This window comes from Schistocerca nitens, chromosome 5, assembly GCF_023898315.1.
Source record: "Schistocerca nitens isolate TAMUIC-IGC-003100 chromosome 5, iqSchNite1.1, whole genome shotgun sequence".
Taxonomy (NCBI): Eukaryota; Metazoa; Arthropoda; class Insecta; order Orthoptera; family Acrididae; genus Schistocerca; species Schistocerca nitens.
The window spans coordinates 244,739,120-244,757,871 of NC_064618.1; the positions used below are offsets into that span (position 1 = coordinate 244,739,120).

Below are 18,752 nucleotides of genomic sequence, written 5' to 3' on the forward strand. Positions count from 1 at the left end.
CGTGTACAGGTACAGCTGCCCATGCAGCTGCAACACGATACCACAGTTCATCAAGAGTAGGGACTGGCGTACCGTGACCAGCCAGTTGCTCGGCCACCATTGACCAGACGTTTTCAGTTGGTGAGAGATCTGGAGAATGTGATGGCCAGGACAGCAGTCGAACATTTCTGTATCCAGAAAGTCCTGTACAGGACCTGCAACATTTGGTCGTGCATTATCCTGCTGAAATGTAGGGTTTCGCAGGGATCGCATGGAGGGTAGAGCTACGGGTCGTAACACATCTGAAATGTAACGTCCATTGTTCAAAGTGCCGTCAATGCGAACAAGAGGTGACCGAGACGTGTAACCAATGGCACCCCAAACCATCACGCCGGGTGATATGCCAGTGTGGCGATGACGACTATATGCTTCCAATATGCGTTCACCGGGATGTCACCAAACACGGATGCGACCATCATTATGCTGTAAACATAACCTGGATTCATCTGAAAAAATGACGTTTTGCCATTCGTGCATCCAGGTTCGTCGTTGAGTACACCATTGCAGGCGCTCCTGTCTGTGATGCAGCGTCAAGGGTAACTGCAGCTATGGTCTCCGAGCTGATAGTCCATGCAGTTGCAAAAGTCGTCGAACTGTTCATGCAGATAGTTGTTGTCTTGAAAACGTCCCCATCTGTTGATTCAGGGATTGAGACGTGGCTGCACGATCCGTTACAGCCACGCAGATAAGATGCCTGTCATCTCGACTGCTAGTGATACGAGGCCGTTGGGATCCAGCACGGCGTTCCGTATTACCCTCCTGAACCCACCGATTCCATATTCTGCTAACAGGCATTGGATCTCGACCAACACGAGCAGCAATTTGGCTATGCGATAAACCGCAGTCGCGATAGGCTGCAATCCGACCTTTATCAAAGTCAGAAACGTGATGGTACGCATTTCTCCTCGTTGACGAGGCATCACGATGACATTTCACCAGGCAACGCTGTTTATGTATGAGAAATCGGTTGGAAACTTTCCTCACATCAGCACGTTGTAGGTGTCGCCACCGGCACCAACCTTGTGCGAATGCTCTGAAAAGCTAATCATTTGCATATCACAGCATCTTCTTCCTGTCGGTTAAATTTCACGTCTGTAGCATGTCATCTTTGTGGTGTAGCAATTTTAATGGCCAGTAGTGTATTTGTGTCTCCCTCCCTCTGCCGACAGAGAGAGAGAGAGAGAGAGAGGGGGGGGGGTAATGGAGGACCCTCTGTATATTACTGTTTGTTGGAGCTTGTCATATGCTGTAATTAAATGGTGTTACTGTAAGTTTGGTTGGCAAATTAACAAATCTCTTCATCTATTTTAAAGGAATAGAGACTTCAAATAGATTACAGAACAGACAAGATTACACAGAAAAGCTCAGAACACAGGAAACCTCTGCAGATAAATTCAACAGATCAGGCTTGTACAAACCTACAGTGCACATAAGACAAACTTGCAAGAACTTTAAAACAAGATGTTCAGAATAGCTCAGAGCTCTAAAAAGCAATAGCTTCCATAGCATATTTGCTGACCACTTAAAAGCTCACCCCCCCCCCCCCCCCCAACCACCACAACCACCACCACCACCACACACACTGAGGGAGAGAAGGTAAACAGAGTTCATATTTGGCACCAAACTGATACGAGAAAAAGTGAATGTTCAGAGGGACTGGGATCACAGTAGCAACACAATATTGTGTTGTACAAAGTGAAAAGTTTTACTTGTGAGTGGATTTATGCGAAATATGTGTTGTGTTTGTGTATGCAAGTCAACAGTAGATGAGAATGGATATTTTGATACTAACTGTAAGTAATCACAAAATATAGCTCGCCAGCCCAAATTGCAGTGACATCATTTAATTGCAGACCACAAGCTGCCAACATACAGCGGGTCCTAAAAAACTCACCAATGTAGAAATAAGTTGTGGTTGCAAAATACTAACCTGAGTTGTTTGCAGAAGAATGGAAAAATTGGTAGAAGCCAACCTCAAGTGACATCAGTTTGGATTCCTGAGAAATATGGGCACGTGTGAGGCAATACTGACCCCATGACTTTTCTTAAAAGATAGGTTAAGGAAAGGCAAACCTATGCTTATAACATTTGTAGACTTGGAGAAAGCTTTTGGTAATGTATCTGAAATACTGTCTTTGAAATTATGAAGATAGCAGGGATAAAATAAGCTTTTGGCAATGTATCTGAAATACTGTCTTTGAAATTCTGAAGATAGCAGGAGTAAAATACAGGGAACAAAAGGCTGTTTACAATGTGTACAGAAACCAGATGGCAGTCTAGGGACATGGAAGGGAAGCAGTGGTCGAGAAGGGAGTGAGACAGGTTGTAGCCTATCCCTGATGTTATTCCATTTATACATTGAGTAAGCAGTAAAGGAAACCAAAGAAAACTTAGGAGAAGGAATTAAAGTTCAGGGAGAAGAAATAAAAACTTTGAAGTTTGCTGAAGACATTGTAATTCTCTCAGAGACAGGAAGGACTTGGAAGAGGTGTTGAACTTAAAGTAGTAGATGAGTTTCTCTATTTGGGCAGCAAAATAACTGACGATGGCTGAAGTAGAGGGGATATAAAATGTAGTCTGGCAATGGCAGTAAAAGCATTTCTGAAGAAAATAAAATGTTAACATTGAGCATATATTTAAATGTTAGGAAGACTTTCCTGGAAGTCTTTTTAGGGAGTGTAGCTATGCATGGAAGCAAAATATGGACGATAAACAGTTTTCACAAGAACAACATACAAGCTTTTGAAATATGGTTCTACAGAAGAATGCTGAAGATTAACAGTATTGTTTGATCGCGGAAGATTAGATTGGTTGATCACAGAACTAATGAGGAGAAAGTACTGAATAGAGTTGAGGAGAAAAGACATTTGTATCAAAACCTACCTAGAAGAAGGGGTCAGTTGATAGGACACATTCTGAGACATGAAGAGACCACCAGTTTAGTATTGGAGGGGAGTGTGAGAGGTAAAAATTGTAGAGGTAGCCCAAGAGATGAATACAGTAAGCAGATTCAGAAGGCTGTAAGTCGCAATAGCTATTCAGGGATGAAGAGGCTTGCACAGGATAAAGGAACATGGAGAGCTGTCTCAAATCAGTTTTGGGACTGAAAACAGCAACAGCAACAAATAAACAAACAAAAAATGTATTTATTTGTAATTTTGTGAGAATAATTATTACATAAACATGTTAACATTTTACAGAACTGAATAAAGAATAAGAACTGACAATTGTACAAAGGTGCAGAAATATTTGGTTTATACAAACAACAGTTGTTTGTATAACAAGCATACCTGAAATCCATTAATATTGTACATTATTTCTTCCTGAGAAAGGATGTGTTAGTACTTGGGTATTGTTTGCTCTCTAGCAATGATTTGTAAAACAAATTATTTCTCATTTTCATCCTTCAAGAGAATATTGCTGTTAATCCGCACTTAGATTGATATCTCGTTCTGCACTCAGCTTTCATCTGAATTCGGTTCTACTTTTGTAACCAGTATAATTCTTCAGTGGTGAAAAGTCTTTGCCAAGGAAGTGGTGGAGAGAAAGTTCTTTTGGATGTGGCAAACACATTCCAACTTTCTATTGATGTATTGTATGGATTTTTCTGTTACAACTTTGAATGAAGAGGAGTCCCCATCACCAAGGTATTTAGTATATCTAATACCATACTGCTCCTCAGATATGGAGAACAGCCTCACAACTGCAGCAGCCTCCATGTCCCCACCTGAGCCACTATAATTTTTAGAGCGTGCTACTGCATGCTTTTCTTGCTCAGTTTCTCACTGTCTTCATTGTTGGACATTTTCCTTGTTGCATACTGGTGGCAGTATTTAGACATAATTTCTACATCTGAAACTTTAACTGAGTCAATACCAATAACAGATGCAACCCCATACAGAGATGTGTGACCCCTTTTCATCTTTACCTGAGTCAATACCAATAACAGATGCAACCCCATACAGAGATGTGTGATCCCTTTTCATCCAGTTCCCAACCCCAGACACACACAGGCCAGTAACTTTTGTAGAAGATTCACTGTTATGAATATCTACCCCAGGATCAATTTCTTTTTGGTTTGTTTCAGCCAATTCCTCCAGTGCTTTCTTCATAGAAACTTTGGCAGTATCATATACAGCATCAACATTTCTTTATTTTTTCAAACCTTGCACAAGGTGGAGGCGTGTTCAGAAAACTGTTTTATAAATTACCTCCTTCCCTGCCCTGTCTAAATCACCTCAGAGCATATTCTAACCTAAAATTGCCTTCACAGGTACCAGTGTCAATTTTTTTGGAGGACGAAAATGAAAATTCATAGCCATACAAATTACAGATTAATTTAAAATCATAAGCTAGTCCCACTCTTCTTTCTTCAACAACAATCATGCATTCCATATTTTTACAGCTAACACATGAACATGAAAATTTTATAGCCTGGCAGAGAAGCTCTAAATCAATAAGTCTGAATCCAGTGGAATCCATATCAACATCATGCATCTGTACAATTGTCCTGTCCCAAGTTTTGATGCTGAAGCTGAGAGCTTATGTTCTTCATTTTGAGCTACTTCCTCTTTTTGTTGGTAAACCTCCGATTCCTAAACACAGTTTTTCCACCACCCATTATGTATAAATCTTGATATCCTTTAAAGGTTTGCGAATTCAACCTTCCACCTACTAATATGTGTTAGTATTGTCAAAACATAAATAAATCACATGCAAGAAAGTTTTCAGGCAAAGATATAGATGTCAGCGAGATATATAGATGCCAGCCAAAGATATTGAAAGAAAGTAGCCTTCACACGGACAAAAAGCAAGCAGTTTCTCAAATGGGGGAAAAAGGTGGGAGTGCCCACTAGTGCAGAGTTAATCAGTTTAACAATTTAAAGGCATTTCCAGAGCTACTATGATGATAAAATCCCCACACAACATAGATTAAATTGTGCAGATCAAGAAAATCAAATTTTTGAAAAAGCAATTTTTTGGACCAAAATCCATTGCATCCTCCCTTAAATATCGCCTTCTGACGGATGCCATTACTTAACTCCGAAACTTCTCAGTAATAATTTCCTGTTGTTTTTGCTTGGAATTTTATTGAATTTTGTCCAGATGTCACTAAATTTTTTGAAAAGCATCATGTCTAGACAAATGATTTGAAACAGCTCCGCAAAAGGACCTAAAAATATGATTATGGCAAGAGAGGTGCAACAGATCCAGATTAAAAAGTTTTCATACATTTGCACTGATACCATTGGTCAGCATGTGTTTCTTGCTGTTGTAACATAACACAGTGCTTATATTTTGTTGGTTATATGTCGCTTCTGCAATGTTTGGTAAACAGCCTTGCCTTGTTCTTCTTTTCAAGATACTGAGATTTCAGTGGGTCCCAGTAATTGCTCTTCGCTTTGGCAAGTTACTATTATTGCCAGTTTGTCTACCTTTCAAACACCTGTGAATGTTGGGAGCAGTTTTTCTGCATATTGAGCACTAATTTCTTGATAGTAGTAAACCTTAAATTTGTTCCTTATTTCTGTGTATTCTCTGTTTTTTCCTATGTGGCTTTAAAAATATATAAGATTTATTACCAAATTTTCACTATCATTCACTATAATTTCTGCAGCAGTCATTAAAGTGTAAACCCCATTTCTATCAATGATCTTTCACCTATCAGCAACTTTGGAGGCCAGGAGTAAAAAAGTACAGTGTACCTTGACTTGATCTCTTAATTTTCCAGTACACTGTTCGTCGTGGTCTGGCGGAGTGTGGGGATTTAATGGAACAATTCTTAGAATTATGAATTTTTAAACATCTACATGCTGAATTTGAAGGTCATTCTTTCCTATTAACAGAGCCTTCCTTAAACACACCAGAAAATTTTGAATAAACTGCAGGTACAACTTGGCTCTCGTTCTTGTTGCTGCAGTTGAAGGACATTGATGATCAATCAGTAGGAAAAGGAAGAGAAGGAAACATAGTAGGTGAATATGGATTGGGGGGAAGGAATGAAAGAGGAAGCCGCCTTGTAGAATTTTGCACAGAGCATAACTTAATCATAGCTAACACTTGGTTCAAGAATCATGAAAGGAGGCTGTATACATGGAAGAAGCCTGGAGATACTGACAGGTTTCAGATAGATTATATAATGGTAAGACAGAGATTTAGGAACCAGGTTTTAAATTGTAAGACATTTCCTGGGGCAGATGTGGATTCTGACCACAATCTATTGGTTATGAACTGCAGATTGAAACTGAAGAAACTGCAAAAAGGTGGGAATTTAAGGAGATGGGACCTGGATAAACTGAAAGAACCAGAGGTTGTAGAGAGTTTCAGGGAGAGCATAAGGGAACAATTGACAGGAATTGGGGAAAGAAACACAGTAGAAGAAGAATGGGTAGCTCTGAGGGATGAAGTGGTGAAGGCAGCAGACGATCAAGTAGGTAAAAAGACGAGGGCTAATAGAAATCCTTGGGTAACAGGAGAAATATTGAATTTAATTGATGAAAGGAGAAAATATAAAAATGCAGTAAATGAAGCAGGCAAAAAGGAATACAAACGTCTCAAAAATGAAATCGACAGGAAGTGCAAAAGGGCTAAGCAGGGATGGCTAGAGGACAAATGTAAGGATGTAGAGGCTTGTCTCACTAGGGGTAAGATAGATACTGCCTACAGGAAAATTAAAGAGACCTTTGGAGAGAAGAGAACCACTTGTATGAATATCAAGAGCTCAGATGGCAACCCAGTTCTAAGCAAAGAAGGGAAGGCAGAAAGGTGGAAGGAGTATATAGAGGGTTTATACAAGGGTGATGTACTTGAGGACAATATTATGGAAATGGAAGAGGATGTAGATGAAGACGAAATGGGAGATAAGATACTGCGTGAAGAGTTTGACAGAGCACTGAAAGACCTGAGTCGAAACAAGGCCCCGGGAGTAGACAACATTCCATTAGAACTACTGATGGCCTCGGGAGAGCCAGTCATATCAAAACTCTACCATCTGGTGAGCGCGATGTATGAGACAGGCGAAATACCCTCAGACTTCAAGAAGAATATAATAATTCCAATCCCAAAGAAAGCAGGTGTTGACAGATGTGAAAATTACCGAACTATCAGTTTAATAAGTCACTGCTGCAAAATACAAACGCGAATTCTTTACAGACGAATGGAAAAACTGGTAGAAGCCGACCTCGGGGAAGATCAGTTTGGATTCCGTAGAAATGTTGGAACACGTGAGGCAATACTGACCTTACGACTTATCTTGGAAGAAAGATTAAGAAAAGGCAAACCTACGTTTCTAGCATTTGTAGACTTAGAGAAAGCTTTTGACAATGTTGACTGGAATACACTCTTTCAAATTCTGAAGGTGACAGGGGTAAAATACAGGGAGCGAAAGGCTATTTACAATTTGTACAGAAACCAGATGGCAGTTATAAGAGTCGAGGGGCATGAAAGGGAAGCAGTGGTTGGGAAAGGAGTGAGACAGGGTTGTAGCCTCTCCCCGATGTTATTCAATCTGTATATTGAGCAAGCAGTAAAGGAAACAAAAGAAAAATTTGGAGTAGGTATTAAAATTCATGGAGAAGAAGTAAAAACTTTAAGGTTCGCCGATGACATTGTAATTCTGTCAGAGACAGCAAAGGACTTGGAAGAGCAGTTGAACGGAATGGACAGTGTCTTGAAAGGAGGATATAAGATGAACATCAACAAAAGCAAACAAGGATAATGGAATGTAGTCGAATTAAGTCAGGTGATGCTGAGGGAATTAGATTAGGAAATGAGACACTTAAAGTAGTAAAGGAGTTTTGCTATTTAGGGAGTAAAATAACCGATGATGGTCGAAGTAGAGAGGATATAAAATGTAGACTGGCAATGGCAAGGAAAGCGTTTCTGAAGAAGAGAAATTTGTTAACATCGAGTATAGATTTAGGTGTCAGGAAGTCGTTTCTGAAAGTATTTGTATGGAGTGTAGCCATGTATGGAAGTGAGACATGGACGATAACTAGTTTGGACAAGAAGAGAATAGAAGCTCTCGAAATGTGGTGCTACAGAAGAATGCTGAAGATAAGGTGGGTAGATCATGTAACTAATGAGGAGGTACTGAATAGGATTGGGGAGAAGAGAAGTTTGTGGCACAACTTGACTAGAAGAAGGGATCGGTTGGTAGGACATGTTTTGAGGCATCAAGGGATCACAAATTTAGCATTGGAGGGCAGCGTGGAGGGTAAAAATCGTAGAGGGAGACCAAGAGATGAATACACTAAGCAGATTCAGAAGGATGTAGGTTGCAGTAGGTACTGGGAGATGAAGCAGCTTGCACAGGATAGAGTAGCATGGAGAGCTGCATCAAACCAGTCTCAGGACTGAAGACCACAACAACAACAACAACTTTTTACGTCCTTAACCATTATCACTGGTTCATATTGAACTGCTTTTGATGCACCAGGCTGACAAGTGGCAAATCGTTGCTCCATTTCTTTGTAACCATTTTTTTATGGCAGTTTCCACTGAGTGGTTTTCAATGACCATTCTTCCTTCTGCTGTAGTTTTTGACCTCCATGAACAGTGTATGGCCGGTCTTCCCACTTGGTGTTTGCAGCCTTATGAAAGTCTTATCCTGTTGTTCTTTTTTACATCAGTTCCAAAACATCACAGTGTACTGTGGCAAAGAGATCATTCATAATTTTCCATTTCCCTCATATACAATTCTAGTCTAATGTTTCTGTAAACCATTCATCATAGATATTGGGTAATTTTCCAATACCTTGTTATTTTCTTCTATAGGAATTCTAGCTTTTTGCCAAAAAATGGAGACTTCAAATCACCAGTGTTGTGGTTTTCTTTGAAGTAAGCTTTGTGAATTGTACATTGTGGACAAAAATGTTCAGAACTTATTGTTTCAAGAGTAGTTTCGCTCCAAGGATTTGACTGGAAACACGGTCAGCAAGAGAGAGATGTCCCTTAGTTCGTTTGTGTGGTAATCTATCCAAATAAGCTGATGCTGCTTTTTAAGTGTAGTGGGAAAAAGTCATCCATGAATGTGGTTATCTAATAATGTTTTTGACCAATCGCGTAATGTAGTTCGCATGGAAAATTTTGGTGTTTTTGTCATATTATCTTAGCAGTGATAAAATCACATGCTATTGAGAAAAAAATCACATATCAATGAAATTGAAGAAAACTCGCATTGATTTCCATAACTAATGTCTACAAGTGATTGTAAATGAAATAATTTGAAAGTACATATATATCTGAAAACTTGACATTCTGGGTGAAAAGTTCAGAACACCCCAGACGTTGAGGATCACCTTGCAGTTGTTTGATGGTGCTAAAATTTTGCATAAATAGATTTTTTATGATTTTTGTTTTGAACAAGAGAAGGAAGTTGAGGCGGAACTTTAAGGAAATTGGATAATAAGGGCTACCCTATTTGGCACACGTATATACCTTTATTTCCACAGGGATTACTTATTCCATGAGTGATTAAGTTCAAGCAGCCTAATGAAACTAAACATTGTTTGGACCATATTGTAGAAATGATGCTGGTGTAGTACTACAACTTATTTTCTCCTCCTCTTAGCATATCTGGAATCATTAAAGATGCTGTTATGTATTACGAGATAACTTTTTTTATCTGTGAAATTTAACTGTTTTTATCTGTGAGATTGTATTACTTGTAAGTATTTTGTTGAATTATACAGGTACATTGCTAGTTAATTTTCAGTGAATAACATCTCTTAATTTTCCAGTATCCTGTTCGTCATGGTCTGGTGGAGGACTGGGATTTAATGGAACGATTCTTAGAACAGTGCATCTTTAAATATCTACGTGCTGAACCTGAAGATCATTATTTTCTATTAACAGAACCTCCTCTAAACACACCAGAAAATCGTGAATACACTGCAGGTATGACTTATTCTTAAGACAAAAAAAAGTAGAATAATTCACTGAACAGAATGATTGCACCTGAACATCAAAATTACTCCTAGATTCATAAAACGAAGCAAAGTGGCATGGCTGTTGAGATACTTGTTCGCATTTGGGAGGATGGTATTTCAAATCCCTGTCTGGCCATCCACATTTAGGCCTTCTTTGGTTTCACTAAATTGCACAAGGTAAATGTAATGATGGTTGTTTTGAAAACTTTTAAAACTAATTTTCTTCCCAAAATCACCAAATCTGAGCTTGTGCGCTATTTATAAAGACATCGTCAATGGACTGTTAAATCTTAATACTCATTGTGTCCTTTCTTCGTCACTATTGCATCGGATCATGACCCACAGTTTCTTGTTATCGTACTGGAAGCACCAGATCATCATATATCTAGATATCTATCCTTATTCCATTTTTTGTTGGAAAACTAACTAGAACAGACAGTTAGGAACCCCACTGATGATGGAAATATATTGGATCTAATGGCAACAAATTGACCTGACCTCTTTGGAGATGTCCACATCGAAACTGGTATCAGTGGCAACAGTGATTACCAAAGCACAAAGGACAACTAAAACAAGCAGAAAGATATATATGTTCAGTAAACTAGATAAAAAAAATCAGTAATGGCATATCTCAGTGAGGATTTTGAAACTTTCAGCACAGGTCTGGAGCACGTAGAGGAACTCTGGCTAAAGTTCAGAGGAATAGTTGACCACACACTGGAGAGATATGTACCTAGTAGAACAGTTCATAATAGAAGGGCTATACAAAGAGAGATGCTAAATGAATCCAATTTGGCTGTCAAGAGACCACACATTTCAGTGTGGCTCATGGTAGTTACTCGGCCATTGATTTATCATTTTGCAGCCCAGGACTTCTCCCATCTGTCCACTGGAGAGCACATGACGACCTGTGTGGTAGTGACCACTTCCCCATCTTCCTGTCACTGCCCCAGTGTCAGGTACATGGACACCTGCCCAGATGGGCCTTTGAACAAGGCAGACTGGGGAACTTTCACCTCTGCTGTCACCATTGAATCTCCCCCACACGGTAACACCAATGTGGTGGTTGAGCAGGTGACTAGCACAATTGTTTCTGTGGCAAAAAATGCGATCCCTTGCTCTTTAGGGTGTCCGAGGCGTAAGGCAGTCCCTTGGTGGTCACCGGAAGTCGCTAAGGCAGTCCCTTGGTGGTCGCCGGAAGCCGCTGAAGCAATTAAGGAGCGTCGGTGAGTTCTACAGTGGCATAAGCAGCACTCCTTCCCTAGAGCACATCATAGCTTTTAAACAGCTCTGTGCCTGTGTTCACTACCTTATCAAACAACGGAAGGGGGAGTGTTGGGAGAAATACGTCTCCACCATTGGGTGCCACATGTCACCTTCTGAAGTCTGGGCAAATATCAGATGTCTTTTCTGGTACCAGGCCCCAACAACTGTCCTCGGTGTTACCATAAATGGCGAATTATGTACCGATGCAAACGCGATTGCCGAGCACTTTACTCGAGCCTCTGCGTCGGAGAATTACCCCCTAGCCTTTCACACACTCAAACAGCGGCTGGAAGGGAACATCCTCTCATTCACTACATGCTCCAGTGAAGCCTATAATGCCCCATTTACAGAGTGGGAGCTCCTCAGTGCCCTTGCACATTGCCCTGACACAGCTCCGGGGCCTGATCGCATCCACAGCCAGATGATTAAACATCTCTCATCTGACTACAAGCGACATCTCATCATCTTCAACTGGATCTGGTGTGATGGTGTCTTTCCCTCGCAATGGCGGGAGAGCACCATCATTCCGGTGCTGCTCAAACCCGGTAAAACCCCACTTCATGTGGGTAGCTACCGGCCCATCAGCCTCACCAACGTTCTTTGTAAACTGCTGGAACGTATGGTATGTTGGTGGTTGGGTTGGGTCCTGGAGACACGTGGCTTGCTGGCTCCATGTCAGGGCGGCTTCTGCCAGGGTCGCTCTACCACTGATAATCTTGTGTCCATCGAGTCTGCCATCTGAACAGCCGTTTCCAGATGGCAACACCTGGTTGCTGTCTTTTTTGACTTACGTAAAGCATATGACACGACTTGGTGACGTCATATCCTTGCCACATTGTATGAGTGGGGTCTCTGGGGACCACTCCCGATTTTTATCCAAAACATCCTGTCGCTCCGTACTTTCCGTGTCCAAGCCGGTGACTCCCATAGTTCCAGCCATATCCAGGAGAATGGAGTACCGCAGGGCATTGAATTGAGTGTGTCTCTATTTTTAGTGGCCATCAACGGTGTAGCAGCAGCTGTCGGGCCATCCGTCTCACCTTCTCTGTATGCAGACGACTTGTGCATTTCATACAGCTGCTCCAATACCGTTGTTGCTGAGCAGCGCCTCCAGGGAGCCATCCACAAGGCGCAGTCATGGGCTCTAGCCCATGGCTTCCAGTTTTCAGCCACAAAGTCGTGTGTCATGCACTTCTGTCGGCGTCGTACCTTTCATCCGTAACCCACACTTTATCTTAATGACGATCCACTCACTATAGTGGAGACATATCAATTCTTAGGACTGATTTTCAACCCTCGATTGACTTGGCTCCCTCATCTTTGTCAGCGTAAGTGGAAGTGTTGGCAGCACCTCAATGCCCTCCGTTGCTTGAGCAAAATTAATTGGGGTGCAGATTGCTGTACGCTGCTGCAGCTCTACAGAGCCCTTCTCCAATCCCAAATTGACTATGGGAATGTGGTTTATGGTTCGGCAGTGCCTTCAGCATTGCATTTACTCGACCCTGTGCATCACTGTGGGTTTCAATTAGCGACAGGTGCTTTTAGGACGAGTCCGGTGACCAGCATACCGGTGGAGGCTGGTGTCCCTCCATTGCAGATCAGATGTGCGCAACTGCTCGCCAGTTACACAGCACACATTCACAGTTCCCCTGAGCATCTGAATTACCATCTCCTTTTCCCGCCCGCAGCAGTCTCTCCTGCATCGATGGCCCAGATCGGGGCTAACGATTGCGTTTCGTGTGCGGTCCCTTCTCTCCGAACTGGAGTCCTTCCCTTTACCACCTCTACTTGTGGTCTGTTCACGTATGCCTCCATGGTGTACGCCTTGGCCACAGCTTAGTCTGGACCTTTTGCATGGTCCTAAGGACTCCATTAAGCCTGCCACTCTCCGCTGTCACTTCCTCTCGATTCTTGACTTGTCCCAGGGCTCTGAAGTGGTTTACACAGACTGCTCAATGGCTGTTGGTCACGTAGGCTTCGCATATGTTCATGGAGGACTCTTGCTGCCCTCTGGTAGCGTCCGTTCAGGAGTCCATCTATGCCCTGGAACGGTCCTGCCGTTCCGTGGTGTTTGTGTGTATCCCAGGACATGTAGGAATCCCTGGCAACGAACTTGCCGACAGGCTGTCCAAACAGGCAACGCAGAAACCGCTTCTGGAGATAGGCATCTCCGAAGCTGACCTGCGATCTTTCTTACACCGTAGGGTTTTCCGCTTTGGGAAATGGAATGACATAACAGCACGCACAACAAACTGTGTGTCATTAAAGAGACTACGAATGTGTGGAAGTCTTCCATGCAGGCCTCTCGCAGGGAATCAGTTGCCCTCTGCCAGCTCCGCATTGGCCATAGGTGGCTAACACATGGTTACCTACTCCGTCGTGAGGACCCACCTCAGTGTTGCTGTGGCTCCCAAATGACAGTCGTCCACCTCTTGCTGGATTGCCCACTTTTAGCCGCTCTGCGGCAGACTTTTAACTTTCCCAGCACCCTGCCTTCGGTGTTGGGTGATAATGCCTCCATAGCAGCTACAGTTTTATGTTTTATCCGTGAGAGTGGGTTTTATACTTCTATGTAGGTTTTAGCGCATGTCCTTTGTCCCTCTGTGTCCTCCACCCTAGGGTGGAGGTTTTAATATGTTGCAGAGTGGCTGGCTTTCCCCTTTTTATTCTCTTGGTTGGCCAGCCACTGTAATCTGCTTTCATGTTTTACTCTCTTCTGTTTCTAGCATCTCTCTCTTGTTTTCTTGTCCTCTTTTGTTCTTTTAGTATTTGTTGCCTTCCCGTTGTTCTTGTGGCTTTTCCTTTCTTTCCGGTTTGTGTTATATGTTTCGTCCATTTTATTCTCATCCATGTGGAATTGTTTTATTAGGAACAAGGGACCTGTAGTTTGGTCCCTTCTCTTTCTTTAAACAAACAAACCAACCAACCAACCAACCAACCTACGTGTATCTTTGACACAGTGATCGTGTGGATAAGATTAGAATAATTGCTGCACACACAGAGACATTCAGTCAGTCATTCTTCCCGTGCTCCGTACGTGAATGGAACAGGAAGAAACTCCAACAACTGGTACAATGGGTCATACCATATGCCGTGCATGGATGCAGTGTGGAGCGATAGTCTATTGATATGGCAGATGTCACGTAAGTTAGTGAAGAAGAAAATTCTGTGGTGTATCTCTTCAGTGCAACACTGAAACTTATGGCTGTATGTATGTATGTATGTGTGTGTGTGTGTGTGTGTGTGTGTGTGTGTGTGTATCATAAGCAAAATTAGTTTGATTTTGAGGATGATAGTGGATGAATGGCCATAATGTATAGTTGAGGCAGGAGAGTGAGGGTGTACCATATTTACTCGAATCTAAGCCGCACTTGTTTTCTGGTTTTTATAATCCAAAAAACCGCCTGCGGCTTAGAATCGAGTGCAAAGTAAGCGGAAGTTATGAAAAATGTTAGTAGGTGCCGCCACAACTAACTTCTGTCGTCGAATATATGTAGCGCTTCGCAAGCATAAAGATGAATACTGGCACCAAAACCTCTGCGTCAGAAATAAGTTAAAAAAAAAAAAATAGTGGGGGTGGAAGACGAGCTTTTTTTCTCCGCCATGAGTTTCGACCACTGCATTTTCATACATTATCCAACGAAGTAAATAGAAATTACATATTGTTCATCTTCGAATGTAGCAGCATTTCAATTCACTACGAAAATCCGACTGGTAAGACTGTTTGGGATGTTTGTCAAAATGGCCAACTCTGCGCTCTGAATTTTTTCGTGCCTGTGAGAAGAGATGGTTTCTAATGGGAACTTTTATGAATTGTGAATCACATGCAGTATTCTCTTCACAATAATAATAATAATACGAATATAAACATTTTGCCATGTATTCTTTCGTGTTTGCTGCTATCTCATTTAAATCCTGCCTGTCTAATAAACTACGAAACTAGAGTGAGACAACAGCAAACGCGGAAGAATATACATATCATGTCATGTTTATATTCGTATTATTCTTATGCCGAATAGTGATACAGTCAGAAATGAAGCACGGCAATTCATTAGATTTTTAAATCTAAGATGACTCTAATTTCTTTGCAGAATGTAATCTACTAAAGAGACGTCTGCAAAGATTTTCAAACGGAGAAAAATTTGCGCTAAACTCTCGTTCAGAACATCTTCTATCATACGCAGTCTATTATTTGGTTCTTGTTGATCATTATCAAAGAAAGCAGCAGTGTAAGTAACAAAAAATAGCAGTCTCCTGCCACTGTTTCGCTAATGGGACGATCCCCCCCCCCCCCCTCTCTCTCTCTCTCTCTTTTTCCTTTTTTTTTTTTTTTTAAAAGCGGCGGTAGCGCGCGCACAAACGCAAGCCATGCTGCGAGCGGTGACAGGTCGTAAACACTCATTATCAGAATGTGACAAACAGTGCATGACACAGTACAGTAATGCATTTTCAGCTTTGAGTGACGTAAACACCTATAACAAAGAGAACGGCACTTATCAGATCAAAGAAAAATAAGCAATCAATTCAAACCAGACAAAGCACGTGAAAAAGGAAGGGTACCCGTATAAATACGGACAGAGCCCCTGACGCATGGCAACGGCTACCTGGTAAAGCTTAACTGCTAAGCTTATGACTCGAACCAAACTACTATAGCTGTATCGTCATTCATTTGACATAAATTGTGTCTCATATTACAATGGACCAACTTTGTTTTGATTTGGAGGTGCGGCCTAAAACTTTTCTCCCCTTTGAATTTCGAGTCGCAGATTTCAGGTGCGGCTTAGATTCGGGAAAATTTTTCTCATGAGAATTGGTTACAGTTTCTGATCTTTTGGATTGCACGTTATAGTGCTGAAGGATAGGAAATTAGAGGCGAGAAGGATTTTGGTTATAAAAGGTGTCTAAGGACAGTTACCACCTCTGCAATTCAGAAAAGCTAATGTTGAAGAGGGGGAGATCCAAATATATTGGTTGTGAATCAGCCAGTGCAATCAACAATGTTACGCTGAAAAAGTGTGTGCTCTGCAAATGAGTCCTCAGCTTTCCCACAGTTTGATGGTGGCTATTTTACAACATGAGCAGCAACAGGTTGGTGGTCTTGTTCAAATTAAAAGCTGAGCACTGGTTGTAAGGACATAGCTGCTTTCACAAGTAGTCTTGGCTCTAATAGGATTTTGTAAAGTGAGAATCATAGATTTTAGATAATGATTAAAAGTGTGCGTATTGTTCTTTGGTCTACCCATGTAACTTTGCCAATGTTACCTTTTCACTTGGTTCTTTTTGACAGTTCTTTTTTTGCTTACTGTTACCAAGTTGTATTTTTGCAATCATAAAATAAAATCAGTTTATTTAGTCACTTGTGTATTGCTGAATCATATTGAGTTGGTGGCCCCCTGGAATACAAAGAAACACAGAAACCCTTAGCAACATACAAAGTCAAAGAGTGACCTCATGTTGTGACTTCAAATGGGTTCAAATAGAAAGACAGCTTTTATGGCTACAAGGTGATCTACAAAATCAGATTATTGATCTCCAAACTAAAATTGCAGCATGCACTGACATTAAGTTATTCCTGAAAGTAGTGAGACAGACCACAAATATAACAAAGAATTTGCATGCTGTAACCAGCATAGTTTCCGTGAAAGTACAGACTCTGAAATTCCTACAGGAATTTCTGTGAAAGTACAGACTGCGGTTCGCAATATTAGACTAAGTATTCATGAGAAATGATGTTACTTGTGATCACACAAAATTTTCCATGCCAGTTAACAGCTTTTAAATACTGGAGTAGTCATAATCGTTTTGGACAATATTCTAACGCTTTAGACGACAAGAATCGATGTGGAGCTGGTTTGAAAACTTCACACCTCCTCACATCAGTTGACTTACTTGGCATGCACAGACTGTCTCCTTCTCCTCTGGATAGTCGGCCACGTCGATCTCCAAAAACTACTTCTCCGAAGAATAAAGCTGGTTAAGGGAATTTATCAGATTCTCTCCCCCCCCCCCCCCCCTCAACTAATGAAATAAGTGGATACTTGCAGAATAGTTTTAGTTTAGTCTTGGTATATTTCAACTTCCACAAAGCACAAATTCACCATTTCTCACATAAATATTTGAAAATTTGCAAGTCAACCGATTCATCTCGCATTCAACTCGATTAGATGCATTTACAGTAGTGTTGGTTTAACAATCACATAATTTATGAACCTGTCTTACTTCTAGCAAGTCCAAAACATGAATTACTTAAAAGTCTAATCTCAGTTCTTCATTTGTCCTTAACAATCATCACGGTCACTAAACCAGCAAAGAATAGCACAGGCTCTTCTCTACACTAACACTGAAACTCTATGGATCGTACAAGAGGTACTTGGCGGTCGCCGTTCGGCCGCCGCATCCACATTTTGCTCGTGACTGTTTTTAGACCTGCACACATAAAAATGCAGTGTGGATTCGTCTCTCTCACACTACTATTTAAAACATCGTGGGTTCAAGATGGAAGCAGGCTTCTAGAATTTACGCGGAAATTCTCAAAGCGCTACAATATACAGGGTGTTCCAAAAACAATGACCCGATTTTAAATAGAATTATTTATTAGGAAGAAGGGCTAAACACCAACAAATTGCATACTAAAATACTCAGAAAAGACAGACGTTTATAAAAATCCATCATAAATGTTGAATATGCCTTCCATTGGCTGCACGAACGACATTGATAGCCGAATTCATCCCAAACTGAATGTAAGGTGTCTTCTGTCACTGAAGCTACAGCAGCTGATATTCTGTTTTTTAATTCTTCAATGTCACGAGGTAAGGGAGGAACATGAACACATTGTTTAACATGTCCCCACAGGAAGAAATCACATGGTGTTAAGTCAGGGGACCTAGGAGTCCACTCGCTTCACTTTGTCAGTATCTCGAAGAGCTTGTACCAGTTGTAATCGGTATGGTTTGAAGGCTAAATGGGTGGCCGTAACGCATGCCTCACTGTCATGCATGGTAACGCAAGTTCTCGGCTAGCACGATGTGTAGACTTGCGGGGGCTCCGCTCAAATGCTCGTTGAATTTGTTCCACTGTTCGTTCAGGAACACGTGGCCAGCCAGGACTTTTGCCTTTACATAGGCATCCTGTTTCTTCAAACAGTTTATACCACCGTCGAATGTACTTTGGTGATGGTGGTTTATCGCGAAATTAAATATGAAATGCCCACTGAACTGCGATCACTGATTGAGTACGACTAAATTCAGTAACACAATATGCCTTCTGTTGCGCAGACGCCATATTGCGCGAGACTGGCTGCATGCTCCAGGTCAGCCCTCATGGTGTCATCTAGCAGATTTTTTTCTGAAACTCTAGACCATGCCAATTACATCTAGCGCTGTTTAAGTTACCTTCAGTGACTTTGTCTCAATATTATTCCAAGTTAAAATCAAGTCATTCTTTTTGGGACACCCTGTATTAAAGCCACCTTCGCACAACAATATCTTCACTTGACTGACACTTTCAGCCGAATGCGTA

General features: G+C 41.4%; 1 protein-coding gene across 1 annotated transcript in view; it reads left to right on the forward strand.

Moving 5' to 3' along the window:
- LOC126259643 (actin-related protein 3) overlaps nucleotides 1-18,752 on the forward strand; it is an 86,250-nt gene that overhangs the window by 21,902 nt on the left and 45,596 nt on the right. The window contains exon 3 of the mRNA XM_049956574.1: nucleotides 9,780-9,936. Within this exon, the coding sequence (XP_049812531.1) occupies nucleotides 9,780-9,936 (157 nt within the window). The remainder of the gene's footprint in view (nucleotides 1-9,779; nucleotides 9,937-18,752) is intronic.